This window comes from Vipera berus (assembly GCF_964194415.1).
Source record: "Vipera berus genome assembly, chromosome: 3".
NCBI lineage: Eukaryota > Metazoa > Chordata > Lepidosauria > Squamata > Viperidae > Vipera > Vipera berus.
The window spans coordinates 58,553,853-58,571,705 of record NC_138204.1 but is presented as its reverse complement, the minus strand read 5'-3'; the positions used below and the strand labels follow the sequence as shown (position 1 = coordinate 58,571,705).

General features: G+C 38.5%; 1 protein-coding gene across 3 annotated transcripts in view; it reads right to left on the bottom strand.

Annotated features, from left to right (window-relative positions):
- Nucleotides 1–17,853, bottom strand: part of MAST2 (microtubule associated serine/threonine kinase 2) — a 155,658-nt gene that overhangs the window by 19,512 nt on the left and 118,293 nt on the right. For all 3 annotated transcript variants that reach the window (XM_081324556.1, XM_081324558.1, XM_081324557.1), the window contains exons 13-21: nt 15,543–15,675; nt 13,943–14,010; nt 12,467–12,552; nt 7,948–8,156; nt 6,429–6,567; nt 4,871–5,003; nt 4,337–4,502; nt 1,409–1,510; nt 78–200 (exon numbers count right to left, since the gene is read on the bottom strand). In XM_081324556.1, coding sequence (XP_081180682.1) covers nt 78–200; nt 1,409–1,510; nt 4,337–4,502; nt 4,871–5,003; nt 6,429–6,567; nt 7,948–8,156; nt 12,467–12,552; nt 13,943–14,010; nt 15,543–15,675 — 1,159 coding nt within the window. The remainder of the gene's footprint in view (nt 1–77; nt 201–1,408; nt 1,511–4,336; nt 4,503–4,870; nt 5,004–6,428; nt 6,568–7,947; nt 8,157–12,466; nt 12,553–13,942; nt 14,011–15,542; nt 15,676–17,853) is intronic.

Below are 17,853 nucleotides of genomic sequence, written 5' to 3'. Positions count from 1 at the left end.
AAAATAGGCTTTCTTATATGTATGAAAACATAAACACAATGCTAAAATAATTATAATCTCTGATCATTTTTCCTTACTGTCAAAATAACTAGTATCATCTTCTGACTCTAATTGTGGGATAAATTCTGCTTTTTGCCGTAGTAATCCATTCCAATCTAAGTCTTTGAAGAAACTGTGTTGTTTTACTTCAAAAGCACTACCTGTAATGACAACAATTGTGAGGAGTTCTTAATATAGTAGCAAGTATAGTTCATCTAAAATCTGAACAAAAATCAGAACTCAGTAGAGACATGTTACACTCACTTTCTTCTCCAAAATAATGACAAGAGATAAATTGGTGATGTTGTAATAACAACCATAAATTCAAATACGTCTGAATAAGGGGATTTTGCACACAAGGGATGCGGTGGCTCAGTGGGTTAGGACGCTGAGCTTGTCGATCGGAAGGTCGGCAGTTTGGCGGGTCGAATCCCGAGTGCCGTGTAACAGAGTGAGCACCTGTTACTCGTCCCAGCTTCTGCCAACCTAGCAGTTTGAAAGCACGTAAAAATGCAAGTAGAAAAATAGGGACCACTACGGTGGGAAGGTAACAGTGTTCCGTGCGCCTTTGGCGTCTAGTCATGCCGGCCACATGACCACGGAGACGTCCTTGGACAAGCGCTGGCTCTTCGGCTTTGAAACGGAGATGAGCACCAGCCCCTAGAGTTGGAAACGACTAGCACGCATGTGCGGGGAAACCTTTACCTTTACCTTTATATGCATTTTTAAATTGTAAGTTAGTTTTTTATACTTTTTATTATGAGGAATAAGAATCTATGTTCAATCTCATAAATTCTGACCAACTATCAAAGCAGAATGCAAAATATTTTAATACTGTTGCTGATGGAAGTAAGTGGAACACTGGATAGAAATACTGGAACCTGTCTAGTTATTTGTCAGCAGATGCATTTTTTAAAGGAATGTTTAAATATTGGCCAATATTAATCTCTACTAAAACAAAATAAACTTTGTTACAAGACCCACCAATACAATAACTGTACTAAGTTAGAAAACTGCAAGCAACAAGCACTAAGATTACATATACAATTATATTTTTGTATTATGGAACTAATTTACACTTTTTTGGCTATTTTACTCTAAATCAGGGGTGTTAAACTCAGAATATCACATGACGTGTAGCAAAGTATCACAACTTTTTTTGCCATTGCCGGCAATGGGGTGGGTGCAGTTTCGCTATGATGTATTCGGCCTGCAGGCCAGCAGTTTGACACTCCTGCTCTAAATGGACAAAATGGCATAGAGGTGCCATATATGAATATCAAAAATAGCATCTAACCTAATATTAGTAAGTATGAAAAAATAAAAATGTACATGTCATTCTAAAATCATTTTTATAAATGTGAAGCACCTGTTCCCAGTCTTTCCAAAGGGTTTTGTCGTAGGAGTTTACCAATCAAGTCCTGGGCATCTAGTGGTAAAGCTTCATCTCCTTCTGGCCAGACAATTTCATCTGCAGAAATCAGATTGACAGAATTACACTCTGCACAGGATTCTATGCATAGAATAGTGTTTTCATGTCTCATGCCTCTCAACTTCTCCTCCCTCAGATATAAGCCCCACCACCACCACCACCACCAGCAGCAGCAGCAATCTTCAGTTAAAAGTGTCCGAGGGATCTGATCATTGGGTCAAAATGATGAAAGCCAGGTTGTCCTTTCATCCCTTTCATATGTTTGCAAAATGTCATGACACGTATAAAAAAAGAGCAGAGCTTATACTGCAACAGCCCAATACTGCTCTCATCTCCTGTCCTACTGACAACTCTGCCTTCAATGTCAGGAGAATCTCTTGATGAGAGGTGTACCAGATGATATGCAGAAGCAAATTAAACTCATATTATGAAAGGCATTCTCCAGGTACAGATAATATAATTGTCTATTCTTTCAACCACTGCTGGATTAAATGCATTCTATAATATTAAATATATTGCATATATAGACATATAGTTTAAATAGTTGGTTCAAAGACAGTCAATACTTGGAAAGGGCATGCCTGAAAAAAACAGTTTAGATCAGGGGTGTCAAACTCGCAACGTCATGTGAAGTGTCGCAACATATTGCAACTTTTTTCCCATTGCCAGCAATGTGGTGGGCGTGGTTTTGGCTTGACGCATCCGGCCCACAGGGCGGCAGTTTGACACCGCTGGTTTAGATCCTCTCCCTGGGACAAAAAGGGGGAAAAAAGCACTGTGGCTTTATTTTATTTTGTGCCTTCAAGTCAATGTTGACTTGGTGACTGCCTGGACATAAGGGGAACCTCCCCCCTTTAGTGGGGGAGGGGGGGGGAGAGGGGAAAAAGAGGGAGAGGGAGGGAGAGGGCAGGGGGAGGGAGAGGGCAGGGGGAGGGGAAGGGAGTAACTAATCCAAGATCATTCAGCTGTCTTTGTGCCTAAGACTCATGGTTTCCAAGTTTCTAGACTGGTGATGTGATCACTACACCAAACTGCTTTTCATTACTACTTTAAGAATTGTGTTAAGTTTAAATCTGAAATTCCATAAAGCAGTAGTAGCATTTTTCAGGCTCATATGGAAATCTGAAAAAAGATATTCGAGTGCTTTAATCAATAGCTAAATACGCTGCCCTCAGAGGAGGTCTGAAGCACTTCTAAATGATTTCTGAAGTACAGTAGGCACAGTGCTACTGAATATACTGCAGGTGATATGGATATTTAGCTATCAACTGGGTTAATATTTTTTGTAATATGATTGTATATATCTTAATGGTATATAGCTCAGGAGGATCTTCAGCCAACACATATGTGCACACATTAAACCGAAGAATACAGTAAGTCAGAAGCTTCTCTACCCCAAAGATGAAACACCTAGACGCAAACTAAGCAACGTGGTATATGCAGTACAATTCAGTGAGGCATGTGCAGATCTGCACATTGAGGAAACAAAACAACCACTTCATAAACGCATGGCACAATGTAGAACAAACCATCAGGACAAGATTCGGCAGTCTATCTGCATTTAAAAGACAAAGGCCACTCTTTTGAAGACAGCAAATCCACATTTTGACAGAGAGGACTGCTGGTTTGAAAGAGGGGTCAAAGAGGCCATCTGTGTCAAAACTGAACAGCCCTCTTATCAATAGAGGAGGAGGGATACAACATCATTTATCTCCAGTCTACAACACAGTCCTTTCAGCAGTTCCAAGAAGGCTCCACACCCATTTGCACCACTCAGATGATCTTGAGCACAGATAAACCTCCAAGTGGCCTCAACGACTCTCTAAAAGAATACAATGACCAGCTGTCTGCAAAGAATATAAATCCTTCCATTCCCCACCATCCAATCAAAGCTGAAGAAGCTTCTTGGATGAGAAGTGAAATGTCTTCAAAGAAAAACAAGAAAGTCCAGTTCTCTCTTGAAAAAGTATCTTTGGGACAACCATGACCTGGATGACTGAGAATCTCCATAGATAGATATGAATATAATCTCTATCTATGGAGGTTCTATCATCCAAAATAACATATTTAAGGCTGTAGTATCAAACACATTTAAATATTAAATTATATGCTAATATATATGGAAGTAGATGAATTTAAATGTTTACCAGCTACACTGCGTATATATTAAAATTTCTTCTATAACATTTAGCATCTTGAATCCTACTCTCTCTGAATGTAGTTCCACTCACAGTACAGGGGTTTCCTGCTTCTCCCTTCCAAATGTTGCTAAACTTGGGAAGGATTCAAAAACCATAAAATATAATCTATAAGTCAATAGCAGAAACTAGTAAAAAGTTGGGAATACAGTGAAACTGTTATTTGTGCCATTTAAAAACATACAATACTTATATATTTGGTTGGCTACATCAATGAGGCAGGTCTTTGCTACATTCCCAAAGTACCCATATTCTGTTTTACTACTGTCAACATGGGTGAATTAGTCAAATCATATTGTTGGCTAAGTCCCGAGTGTATTTGGCTCTACTTCTTTAATTTCATGGATGACTCTGCAAATTTCAAGTTAGATAGTTGACAAATGAAGAACAGAAGCAAAACTTATAATTTCCAAATGAAATTTATGCATCTCTTGCTTTTCTTGTAACAATTGAAATGATGTATGGCATTTGCTTCCTAATGTTTATTTTATGTATTGCAGGAGAAATTACCTTGGCCTGAAGGAGGCTGTAGCCTTTTTCCAAAATCAGATAAGCTAACTAAATAATGATACTAAATTGCTAATATTGTTCTTGTTTAATTAAATGATTTTAAGCCATTTATCAATTTCAAGAAGACCTTTAATATTTATAAAAGTTGGATACCTACCACTGATAACTTGCCCAAATAACTCTTCTGTGGTGTCTCCAAAAAAAGGAACACAACCAACTAGAAATTCATACAAGATTATTCCCATGGCCCACCAGTCCACAGGCTTCCCATAACCTTGTCGCAATATTACTTCAGGCGCAATGTATTCTGGAGTCCCACATACCTGAAAATAAAATAAAAAAATGTTCACAGGATGTAGAAAATCCCTAATGAAGAAACTCAAAGAATAAAATTATATGTAAACCATGTTTAAACAATGTGAAACAGATTCATTATTCATTACAAAAAAAGTAAATATTTTTAATTAAATACTTGCACAAAAACATTTGAGATTTGATTTAATTTAAATCTGTCCAAACTGAACAGAATTTTTCATTGCTATTCTTAAAGGAGTTAAAATTTCGATTTTACTGTGCTGTGTTTCTGGGTCAAGGTATAAAACTTATGTTGAACATATTTGCTTCAGGCAGTTTTTAAAAATTAATATATGCAGATACGCACAGTAATTTCAAAACTGTAATTTTGGCTTACTTGCTTATCCAAGAATTCTCTGGCATCTTTCTCAATATGACCTTCATACAGATTAGTTGTCAAACTCATTAAGCCAATTTTGGAGAGGCCAAAATCAGTCAATTTGACGTGACCCATTGAGGTTATGAGCAGACTGAAAAAGGGGAATACAGATTAGTATTATAATGCCGTTTATGAACATTTAATCATGCCACGGTACCTTGCTATTATTTACTGTATCAACACATTCTAACGAATATTACAGAGGCAGTCCTCAGCGTATGACCACAACTGAGCCCAAAATTTCTGTTGCTAAACAAGGCAGTTTTTAGGCGAGGTTTGCCCCATTTTACAACCTTTTTGCTAGAGCTGGGAAGGGAATCAGTGAAACTGTCAAGTGAATCATGCAGTTGTTAAGTGAATCTGGCTTCCCCCACTGACTCTGCTTGTCGGAAGCCTGCTGGGAAGGTTATAAATGGTGATCATATGACAGTGCAACTATCACAAATACATGCCAGTTCCCAAGTGCCTGAATTTCAATCACATGACCATGGGGATGCTGCAATGATCATAAGCGTGAAAACCAGTCATAAGGTCTTTTTTGGGGGGGAGGGGTTGCTGTTGAAAACCACTAAATGAATGGTTATAAGTCGAGAACTACCTGTAACTTTAATATCTCATTACTGTAGAAAATGTCTTACATAAGAATATACCGAAAACCTTAAATGATTATTTCAATGCAGTAAACATTCAGTAAGATTTGAAATGTAGATCTCTATGCATTTTGCATGCTAGTTATTATGAAGTCATCTATGCTACCTGCCTCCCATGGGAATTAAGCTTAGAAAGCTCTCATTGGACAATGGCAACAATTTAGGTAAGAGTGACTACAAAGCACAAAATATTCCCACTCAGCTACACCTCCAACCATATAACACTTTAAAGGAAAAAAAAATCAGGGTCTAATTTAAAAAAATTGAGTAATTTTACATAAAGACACTGAATTGGACCCAAACTTAGTAATGCTTTTTAAAAAATAAATCAATGAGCTTTTGTTGTAAAATGCCCTTGAATTGATTTCTGATGATTGCATGTAGGTAAATTTCTTGCCAGTGTTACAGAACGATTTTTCATTGCTTTCTTCCAGAAAGTTTGAATTCTTACTAGATGTATCTAATTTAAATTCTATCTTTATCCTTTGCTTTACAGTCTCACACATTAAAAGTTTGAACCAAGTACGTGTGTATAAAATGATAAAAATTATAGGCTCGTTCACCTTGCAATTTTACTGGGTATTAAATGCAGTGTCCTTGTAGAAGGACAATCAAATCCTTCCTATTGTTGAAATGCCTCCCTTTAAATTTAGGACATGATTGATGAAAGAATAGTTATTCTATAAATTTTATTGAGATGACAAATAATCACAATCTGATATTTGTCAAGAAGCAATTCAAGAATAAATATTAAAATGAAAAGTTGCCCTTCCAGAGGAGAGAAAATAGTACAAGTTGTTGCTATAGATATTTTTAGAATGAACAGGTGCAACTGCAAGTACAAACACAAGAAGTTAAAAGCATACTTGTCAGGTTTTAGATCACGGTGGACAATTCCATAATTGTGAAGGTATTCTAGTGCCAGTACCGTTTCTGCAAAATACATTCTTGCCATTTCTACAGGCAATGCTCCAATGTTCTTCAAAAGAGTTGCACAATCCCCTCCTATATCACAATAAAAACGTAATTTCTATGTTCATTATCAGATTATACAAAGCTGACAGTATATCATGTTATATACAGTATATCCTTATCTGTGCCCAATCAAAAGAAAAAGTAAAACTAGACCAGGAATTTTAAATGTTATTTTATTGGACCAAGAGTTTGTCCAAAATTTTAGTCCAATGCATTATCTTTGGAATAATAAATTCATTCTCAAAAGGCGCTCATAACTGAGGAATGTTACATTAATATAAAAAGGAGCAAAAAATAGGATATTTCTGTCTACTCTTCCAAACAACGCTAAACAAATATTGATATGGAGGAAGAGCAGGGAAATGTGAGGCAGATAGGAATATAATTTGGTGGTGATGAATTAGGAAAAATCAGTGGGAAGTATTTGGTGCCTGTTTCCTCTTTCGGATCAATTAGCTCATTCTAGATCCAGCTGTATTGCTTTGGCTGCTGTTGGTAAATACCAACTCTGTTGGCAATATCTCTTTCATTCAGAATAAAGTGATGGACAAATATACAGATATACCGTATTTTCCGGCGTATAAGACGACTTTTTAACCCATGAAAATCACCTCAAAAGTTGGGGGGTCGTCTTATACGCCCAGTCGTCTTATATGCCGGAAAATCAGTGGGTGGCGTCTGGCGGGAGCCGGCAGGGCAGTCCTGCACATGCGCGCACTCCCCGGCTGCTCCTTAGCAGCTGGGGAGTGCGCGTGTGTGCAGGACTGCCCTGCCGGCTCCCGCCCGACGCTCTTCCCTCTTGAGGCAGCATCGCTCCCCGGCTCCTAAGGAGTCCTCGGCCGATGGTGAGAGGGAAGCGGCACATGAAAAAGAGGCTGCGGGCGGAGCTGCCCCGCCCTGCGCCGAATGGGAGAAGTTCAAGGCCTGGGGGGGAAGCAGGAGGGGCGCCGGCCGTGGCGGGGTGGCAGCTGCCCTCCGGCGCTGCCTGCCGCCCAGGAAACGCTGCGCCTCGGGGGCCGGCAGAAGCGCGAGAGCAGCGGGAGGGCCGGCGGGGCCAGTCAGGCCTTTGCCTCCTCTGCAACGGACAGGGAGGGCAGGGCATGTAAGTATTTTCCGGCGTATAAGACAAAAAACCTTGAAAAACTTCTTAAAAGTAGGGGGTCGTCTTATACGCCGGGTCGTCTTATACGCCGGAAAATACGGTATATTGCTGAAATATGGTAGAACAGAGCAAGTTTTTTTGCACAATATAGTCATTCTATTTTGAAAGATATGAAACAAACCCTAGATTGAGAAAATAACGAAAGTATCCTAGCACCTAAATGAACTGTCATATTTAATCTCTCTCTTCCTAATGAAAACCATTTTGATTAATACATTTACTATAATGTCTGGATAAATTCTGGATACCTTCCACATACTCCATGACCATGCAAAGATGCCGCTTGGTTTCAAAGGAGCAAAACATGCTGACCACAAAAGGATTTTCTGCAAAAGTTAGGATATCCCTCTCCACAAAAGCTTGCTGAATTTGGTTCCTTAAAATAAGGTTCTGCTTATTAATCTTCTTCACTGCAAAACGTTGACGTGTATTCCTGTGGCGCACCAAGAACACTGCACTATGATAACACATGAACAATATGCTTTATAAGGGATTAGAAAGAATACATCTGAAGTTTCACCTGACTGATCAATTCATAAAGCTAAGTAAGAACTCACAAAATGGACAGGATTAACTAGCACCAAGTAATTTGCTTTTGTTCTCCAGGCTCTTCAATTTTAATTGTAAAAGATAGATTTTAGATTTAGATTTTATTAGATAGAATTTTATGTGCGATTCAAGTAATCATGAGTGAAAATAGAAACCAAGAAAGAATAAAAAAAGACTCTTAGAAATAAAACTATTTACCAGGTTAGCATTACAAAATTTGAAATACTGAATGTTTCATTCATAGATAACTTTTACTTCAAATATAACTTCTATAGTCAAATGTTCTTTTTATTTTTATCAATTCCCCGTGTATCAAGATTTTTATATATCCTTTTGTTTGACTAAGTATTCCTCTGGGGAAAAAGTGGCTGCTTTCCTTTCTTTGAAAGAGATTTTCAGGTAGAGATGTGCAGCCATTTAATCCAAAAGAGAAAAGGTTCTGTGCATCTACAGCACCTATCAGTGCCTCCTTTAACTGGCAGGTGCATCAAATGTGTTAAGTCAGATCCCTTCCAAATAATCTTTTCTGCTTCAAATCTGAAGCCCATCCATTTTTATTAGGGATTTGCAAAACACTCTGCATATAAACAATTCTGTGGACAGAACATTTAATTTGGGATGATGTCAGCCTGAGTCAAAACATTTTCTAGATATGGTCCTGCTGCTACTGACTTAGGCTCAACATGTGGTGGAAACTTTGTGGAGAAATAGCAGGAATTGAAGCAGCAACTGGAGAGAGTCATTTTGAAGCTAACTAATTAGAGATTGGCAAGTGAGTTACGAAGAAAAAAAAATGCAGCTTGACAATTGGACTCATTGATGGATTGGTGCATCTGCTTGATCGGGGAATAACCATTGTGCAAGTATTTAGTTGCCTGCTGCCTCACAGGCAGCCTCCAGATTCCCAATTCCATTTCTATTTTTTCATTTGTAGTTTTATTTTGTCCTAAGATATTGTACTGATAAGAGCTTTAATCAGATGTAAAAAAAAGAAAAAAAAGAGAAATTCAACCAGTTTTTGAGTTTAAATACACCCCCCCTTCCCCCAAATCAAGAGAGTTGGTTTATTGGGGGAATTCCTCCAGTGAGGTCTGTGACCATGGATTGGTACTGAGTGCCTTGCAACCTGCAAAGAATGTGAGCATGGTACAATCAAGAAGGCCCTTTCTTTTTATACTTTAATAAGAGGTTTGCCCATAGGGCTTCTCTTCCCACCCATCTCCAGTTTAGGGTCCACTCCTTACACTATCCAAACCATAAGAGCCTTGGTGGAGCAGTGGGCTAATGCCTCCTTAAGTAACACCAGCTGCCTGCAATTAGTGCAGGTTTGAGTCCCACCAGGCTCAAGGTTGACTCAGCCTTCCATCCTTCCGAGGTAGGTAAAATGAGGACCCAGATTGTTGGGGGCAATTAAGCTGACTTTGTAATAATGCCGCTTGGGGGGTGGGGTGTGAAAGCCCTAATAAGCAGGCATATACATAGAATGAAGGCTACTGCTAAGCTTGTAAGCCGCTCTGAGTCTTCGGAGAAGGGCGGGATATAAATGGAATTAAAATAAAATAAATAAAATAAATATTGCTTACTTATAAAAACTTCACTAAATAAACCAAGGTTGTGAAAGCTAGGCTACTGGGAGGGAGGATATGATCAATGCTTAGCGGTCAAGGCAAGGCTGATTTTAGCACAAATGGCCTCATGGTGACTCAGCAGCATTTCCCCAGCAGAAGTGAAGTTGGTGTTGGCATTTCTGGCAGCCAGCCATTTCTCTTGTCGGGAACATAGGAATACAAATAAAGGTCAGAAGGAGGAGGAGCTACTGTTGCCTCCTGAATTTGAGCGCTCTGAATGCACACTGCATGGTGGCTCTGGTGACCCAGATCCAGTGGTGGGATTCAGCTGGTTCGCACCACTTCGGCAGAGCCGCTGGCTCATTTTTTGTTGCCCAGGCCCAGAATGGACTTTGGTTGTTCACATATTTGAATCCCACCACTGCCCAGAACCGACAGCAGACCTCCAACTATGACCAAAGAGGACACCCTACAGCCATGATATTCAAGGGACTTATCTGCAGAGGAAGTGGCAGTTGCCACAAGTTGACATTTTGTCATGACACAGCTACCCAAAAGGGTGGGATCTACATGATAATACTGTAACATATTGAAATCCCCCTCCTCCCTGTGGCCCCCTTTGGGAGAAAACATAATAGTTGATTAGAATCAGCCTGCTTCTAGTAAAATGTTGACTAGTGATGAGGACTAGCCAGGAGGATAGAATGGTCCAAAAGCGTCAGGCATGACATATGCCAGAGATACCCAACCTTTTGGGCACCAGAGACTGGTTCTATGGAGAGAGGTTTTTCCGCAGACCGGAGGGTGCGTGGTTTTGTGTGCTGCCTGCATCTCGCGGATGGGGCTTTGCTTGTTTGTGCGGCCCAGTTGCTGGCATGCTGCGGCCCGGTACTGGTTCATGGACCGGGGGTTGGGGACCCCTGACGTATGCTATCATACAGATAATGTCTTTGAGTGGCAAGCAATTCAATCTGGTGCAGGATGCCGAATTCTGTTTGCTCTGATTCCTAATATGCCACCTTCAGCAGGCAAATTATACCTTCCCTGCAGTTGGGACTGTGGCCAGCAGCAACCTCAACATTTATCTCCGCTTCCTCTTGGATATTTGGGACACGAGACCTGGAATAGGCACTTCTTACATCACACTCAGTGAACACTGGTATGTGTACATGGGAATGAAAAGGTCTTTGCTGCTATAGTTCTGTCAGTTCTCGTGTTAACTGTGTAAAATGATTTCTGCTTGGAGGGGGTCAGCACCAGGTCATCTCAGCTGGCACCAAGTTGAATGCTGTTATAGGTACAGTATATGCAACATTGTAACTTCCACTTGGGTGTAAAGGAGAGAGAGGAATCTAAATCTTTAGCCCTGCTCAATCATTACAAAATATGGGAGAAATAATAGAGGGATAAACTCTCCATCCTGCACTGTGAGGATTAAATTGGTGTTGAAACTTGCATTTATGATAACGGTTTTCTTACTAAAAGTACTGTTGCTGAACACAGGAAGCTCACACAGGAAAGTGTGACCCTAGAAGGATAGGGCTCATTTCCACCCCTTTTGTAATAATTGAGCAAAATTAATGTGGCACTTCCCAATAATGGTTTGTTTCTCTCTAAAGCAGCAGTGTGGAGGAGGGTGGGCACACTAATTTTCTCATCCTGTTATCCTGCTCCAAGGTTTCAGCAGAACCACTACAGGAACCAGCCTTATTCTACTGCAGAGGTATCACAAATTTCAAGGGATGGAAGCATTTTAAAGTTGGAAAAAAGCCTACAGTTTTATTCCTACAATTTACAAAACAAATGGCATATATGGTGCGCCAGTTACGGCCCTATCTGGACCGAGATGCCCTACGCACAGTCACCCATGCGCTCGTGACCTCCCGGCTAGACCACTGCAATGCTCTCTACATGGGGCTGCCCCTGAGGACCACTCGGAGGCTTCAGCTGGTGCAGAATGCAGCCGCGCGAGTTGTGATGGGAGTCTCCCAATACTCCCATGTAACACCTCTTCTCCGCGAGCTGCATTGGCTTCCAGTTGCCCTCTGGGTGAGATTCAAGGTGCTGGTGATGACCTATAAAGCCCTAAATGGCATGGGCCCGGATTATCTAAGGGAGCACCTGCTGCCAGCGTCAATTTCCCATCGTCCTGTGCGCTCCCACAGGGAGGGCCTCCTCAGGGTACCACCAGTCAAGGATTGCCGACGAGCGATCCCCAGGGGGAGGGCGTTCTCTGTGGGCGCGCCTGCCCTATGGAATCAACTGCCAACGGAACTCCGGACTGCCCCCGACCTTCGTTCATTTCGCCGGGACCTAAAAACCTGGCTCTTTGAGCTATCTGGTCTGGACTGAGGGGTTTAATGTTTTTAAATTGTGATTTTAATTTTTGCGGCTAGACTTAATTTAATTTAATTTTAATTTTATATTGTATTGTTTTTAAATTTTGCCTTGTAAACCGCCCTGAGTCCTTTGGGAGTAGGGTGGTATATAAACCGAATTAATAAATAAATAAATAAATATACAATCTCTTCTGCAGCCATTTAAAAATATTAACAAGCAAATATTTGCATTCGCACATCATTAAGCTATTTTTTTAAAAAATTAAAACCCGTTTTAAAAAACAAATGCTAGTGTAACTTATTAGTCTTACCCGTATGCCCCATTACTGATCAATTTAATAGTTTCAAACTCCTCTTCTGATGGTGTTTTCTTGGATTGCACAGTAGCTCCCCGATTCTGAAAACAGCAAAAATACAGTAGCTTTCGTTCCACTTTTAATCTATTAAATGCATAACTGATATTAACCACCAACCCAATTCTTCTGCGGAAGTATAAATGCATAGAAATATTATGATTTCATTGTGCTTCTAAAGCTACGTGCTTTTTTTTGCTAACCTGACAATTTCCATAATAAAATTTAGAAGGAGTCTGAACCAGAGGAGCTGAGTAAACGAACAGAGTGCTTGGTTTACTGTGGGCTGGATCCCTGGCAGGAGGAGCTGATACAGCCATTCTTCAAAAAGACACGGATAACCCTCTTCCTTAAAGAAATAGGCTGAGACTCAACCTAAGCAAAATTAAATGACTGTTGATTCAGAAGTCAACAGTAATAACTTTAGGGTTAAATAAGTTCATACTCGCTATAGAAAGATATGCTGGTGTGCACGCATGACAATAAGAATAATTTCTCAAGTTTCCAATCTAACATGATTTTTTATGAGCCATGCTGGTGCAGTGGTTAGAATGCAGTATTGCAGGCTAATGCTGCCGATTGCCAGCAGTTCGATCTTCACCGGCTCTAGGTTGACTCAGCCTTCCATCCTTCCGAGGTCGGTAAAATAAGGACCCAGATTATTGGGGGCAATACGCTGACTCTGTAAACCACTTAGAGAGGGCTGTAAAGCACCATGAAGTTGTATACGTCTAAATGCTCTTGCTATTTATGAAACAGAAATATGGCTGCTTAGCAAATTTAATTTTCTATTCATTTTCTAAATATTGTCTATTATAATACTTAATATTATTCAACAGATAGGTACAGTGGATATAGAAAGTCTGTATACCCGTTAATGTGCCAGGTTTTTTTGATGCAAAAAAAAAAATCACCAAAATTCCATCCTTGTCCAATTCAATTGAAAAGTAAACTGGAATCTTTAGAGAGGAAGAAGAAGAAGAAACGTAGAATAATGTCACTGTATAAGTGTTCACACCCTCTTATAAACAGGGATGTGGCTGTGTATGTTATACTAGTGTGTATGTTATACTAGCTTGTATGTTATAACAGCTTATATGTTATATTAAAGGTGGAAAAAATTCTATCTTGGCCTGATTTTTTTACACTCAAAAACCTGGCATTGTAACAGGGGTGTTTAGAGGTTCTATATCGGGGTGTCAAACTGCCGGCCCACGGGCCAGATGCGTCATCCCAAAACCGCCCCCACGGCATTGTCGGCTATGGAGAAAAAGCTCCGATACGTTGCGCGAAGTCACGTGACGTTGCAAGTTTGACATATCTGTTCTATATCCACTGTAATTATCATTCGAAGAAATGTGCACAACTTATACTTTGCTAATATCAGTACAGAAATGTTTTTAGATTATGGAATGGAGCTTTTTAAATCACTACCTTTCCTTCTGCAGAATCATCTGTCTCTGGGGTATCTGGACTATCACAACTATTCAGCTGGGCCATTTCTGGAAAGAAAGGAAAAACATGCCTTTAAGATGTAACAGTATACAATCATTGGTATTCAAAGAATAATAAACCTACTCCCTTAGCTCATTTGCAGTCCTTCCTGCACAGCTTTTGTGTCTGTGTGTGTTTGTGTGTGCCTTTGAGTCAGCCTTGACACCTGGCAATTGCTGAACAATTCCCTACAGTTTTCTTGACAGCATTTTCAAAAATAAGTTTGCCACTGCCTTCTTCCTTGGCCTGAGAAACTAGTATAAAGAGTGTGTGACTTTCTGTATGAGGTCTGATGGGTAGAAGGCAGTAGCACACAAGATATTTTATACTTTTCGGCCAAACCAAAATGTCATAGATGATCACTGTACTTAACTCATATCATTTTACTTTGTAACTATGCAAATACATCTCCTTAGTGTTGGTAAGGTTATTCTGAATAATGTATAGCAGGGGGTCTTCAAACCTAGCTCTTTTATGACTTGTGGATTTCAACTCCAGGGGTTTTTAAGTTTTAACATTGTTTTATTGTTGGGCTATTATTAATTTAATTCTTTTTAATTCTATTTTTATCTTAATTTATATTGTCTTTTAAATATTGCCCTGTAAACCGCCCTGAGTCCTTCGGGAATAGGGCGGTATAGAAAACTAACTAACTAACTAACTAACTAACTAACTAACTAACTAACTAAATAAATAAATAAATAAATAAATAAATAGCTAGCCTCAGCAAAATTCCAAAAATGAAAAATACCAAACACTATTTGTCATCTTCAATATAAAATTATTGTACTCAGACACTCCTTTTTTGCTGTAAATAGCACTTTCTTCTATAAAAAACTAACTTCTTCTCTGTATTTGTGTGCAGTATTTAGAAAAATTAGTCCACAACATATAAATATCTGTCTAATGCAGAAGGTATATATCAATGAAAGATTGGATATGCATGGTCACTTCATACATAAAATGAGTGGGCTAATTCTAGAATTGAGCAGTCAAGAATAAAATAGCAGTGTTTCTCAATCTCAGTGGCTTTAAGGATGTCAACTCCCGGAATTCTGGGAATTCAAAGCCATTCACCTTAAAGTCATTGAGAATGAGAAAAGTTGGAATACAGTATTCCCCTAGAAAAGGAAATTGAAGTCCAATGGAGCCATCCCCCTAGGAGGAAAATTATAGGGATCTTAATTCTTTTTCTTGTCATTTCACCTTCAGTTTGGGAGGGATTCATTGCAAACAGAGGGGAAACAGAAGACTCATCTTTTCCAGCCCATAGGACCACCTTTTTGTTTAGTTCTGCTTTGTGCAATTTACAGTGTGCAATACATACTATTATATACTATATCATTAAAATAATAATTAAAATGCATATGCACACTGTATAAATTTAATGGGACACTCTGATACTTACAGACATTCTTCACAGTTGACGCACTCATTAGATTTTCTGTGCTAGTTAATGTTTAGGAGAATGACTTAAGATGCTTTGTGATCTCCTACTCTTTTCTGCTTCATTATAGTTCTAAGAATACAATGCTCTCACCCTCCAAGGGATCCCTGGTAAGGCCCAGCTGGCATATAATATAACGAGGGATGTCACATTTAATTCCTCCCCCTTCTTTGGCATGGCCTTCAGCAGCCTCTAGCAGATGGTAGAACTCTTCAGGATCAAACTCCTAAAGCAAAAGGATACATACAGAAAGAGAATATTTAATCTGATTTCAAAAACAAACGCTTATAACTCTAGGTGTAATTTATTTGAAGAAAGATGAAAATAAAATGCAGTTTGACTTAAAATTTCTATGAGTTTTTAAACCCAGATTGAAACCTGATTTAAGGTTTACGACACAACTCAGTATTGTTCTCGGCACATGGCCGTGTTTTAGAAAAATAATTCAGAATGACATTAGCTGAAACTTCTCACTGAGGCACCGTAAGAGTAATGAAAGATTGGACAAGAGAACTGTGGAAAACGTTTTTTCTTATTTCTTAATGAAAAAATATTTTTCTTATTTTAGTTAGCCTTACAACTCCGCAGAGATTTTGTACTGCATAACTATGGAACAGATAGGCCAAAGCATCATACGCTGCCTACTAAAATAGCTGGTTCACAGAGGTCAAGGAAAGTCATTTGGCTGAGCGAGAAAGGCACACCACTGAAACCAATCTCAACGATTAATTTAAAAGCATTATGGGAATTGAAAAAACAGCCATATAAAAAGCAAGATAGCACATAACATCCAGTGTAATAAATACTCCATTTTGTGTTGTAAAGTACTTCTTCGATAGAATTTGGGGGAAGTAGAAGAAATATTAAACTACAGAAAATCAGAAAAAATCCCTGATCTAACCATTAACTGTATTCTATGTAATAACAATATAAAAAGATGGGAGGTGGCTGATAGATTAATAACAGATCCCACCTCCCCTTCCCTGTTCAGTTTACTCCCTCCCACTATCTGTTAGCTTTACAGTTGGTATTTTTTTATTTTTATAGTGTTTTACTCTTATTATATTCATACCACTGCATTGCTTTATTCTTTTTAAATTTTAAGGGTCACCTTGTGGTTGAGATGGGCGGCAAATAAATTCAACAAAGAAAATAAAAATAAAAAAGTATTGTATTATTTATATAGAATACATAGAGTGGATTAAATATCACTAGAGCTAGAACATTTCCTGAAGTCACATGAATAATCTTAAGTATGCTACAGTACTAAAAAAGCAGTTACTTGAAAATTGCAATGTAACTGTATTAAGCTGCTCTGCTTGGAGGTATTCCAGGGTGCATTGTATTATTTTGGTGTTCAGCCACTTGGCACATAAAGCATGATCAGAGGGAAAGGATAATCCTTTTTTATTTTTTTAAAAAAGCATATGCAATTGTAATTACATTTTGAATTTTTCATTGTACGCTGTAAGAAGGATCTCCTTTATAAAATCAGTTAAGGGTATTAAAATTTTCATCTCTCCTTCCGCAGTACACAAAAATAAGATGATTGAAACCAGATGCTCTTTTTTATTATACGAAATCAACAGTAATAACAGGAGCAAGCCAATGATTGATTAAATGAATAAATTTGGCATGATACAAGAAAATGAACTACAAAAAAACCAAACATTATTGACATAGCTAACTATAATTCTGCGGTCCTGACACATCATTTGACAACTGTCACAACCAGCTTCACATTATCACTTTTCAAATTTTAACCCATATTGTTTCCATTTTTCATTTTAAAACAATTTTGAGGCTAATTCATATCTTTCAACATCCCAGTTAATGATAAATACATGTAACTAAAAGTAGCTGTTTCAGCACAATTTTTATGAATAACTCTATACAGACATGCAAAGAGAGCGATATAAGTAAACATTGCTTTTAATAAGCATAATTATAAGCCGAATATCACACTGACCTACTTTTAATTTAAATATGCTCTCAAAATTATGCTTTCATCTAAGAAGAATTTTTGAAGGAGTCCATGTAATATGCACACATGTTCAGACACACTTTGTAGAATTCTTGAAGCTTTCATCGATGTGTACTTTACCATATATCTTTTTTTAAAAGCTCCAGTAAAATCAAAAGTCAGTTCGTTAAAGGTGAAACAGATTAATTATGATAAATTCTTATTTTATTATTTAAATACTGTAAAAACACAGCACATAATTAAATGAAGTAATTAGGCTTTTGATTTTTTTAAAAAAATTATCTTACAGATAGTTCAGCAACTGATTTTTCAAAAATGATTTGAAATATACATTAGTGATCAACTGTTCAAAGAGAGGAAAAAAATCTACATCAGAAGGGTAACTAAGTCCCATTAGTTTCAAATAGATAAAATAACTTT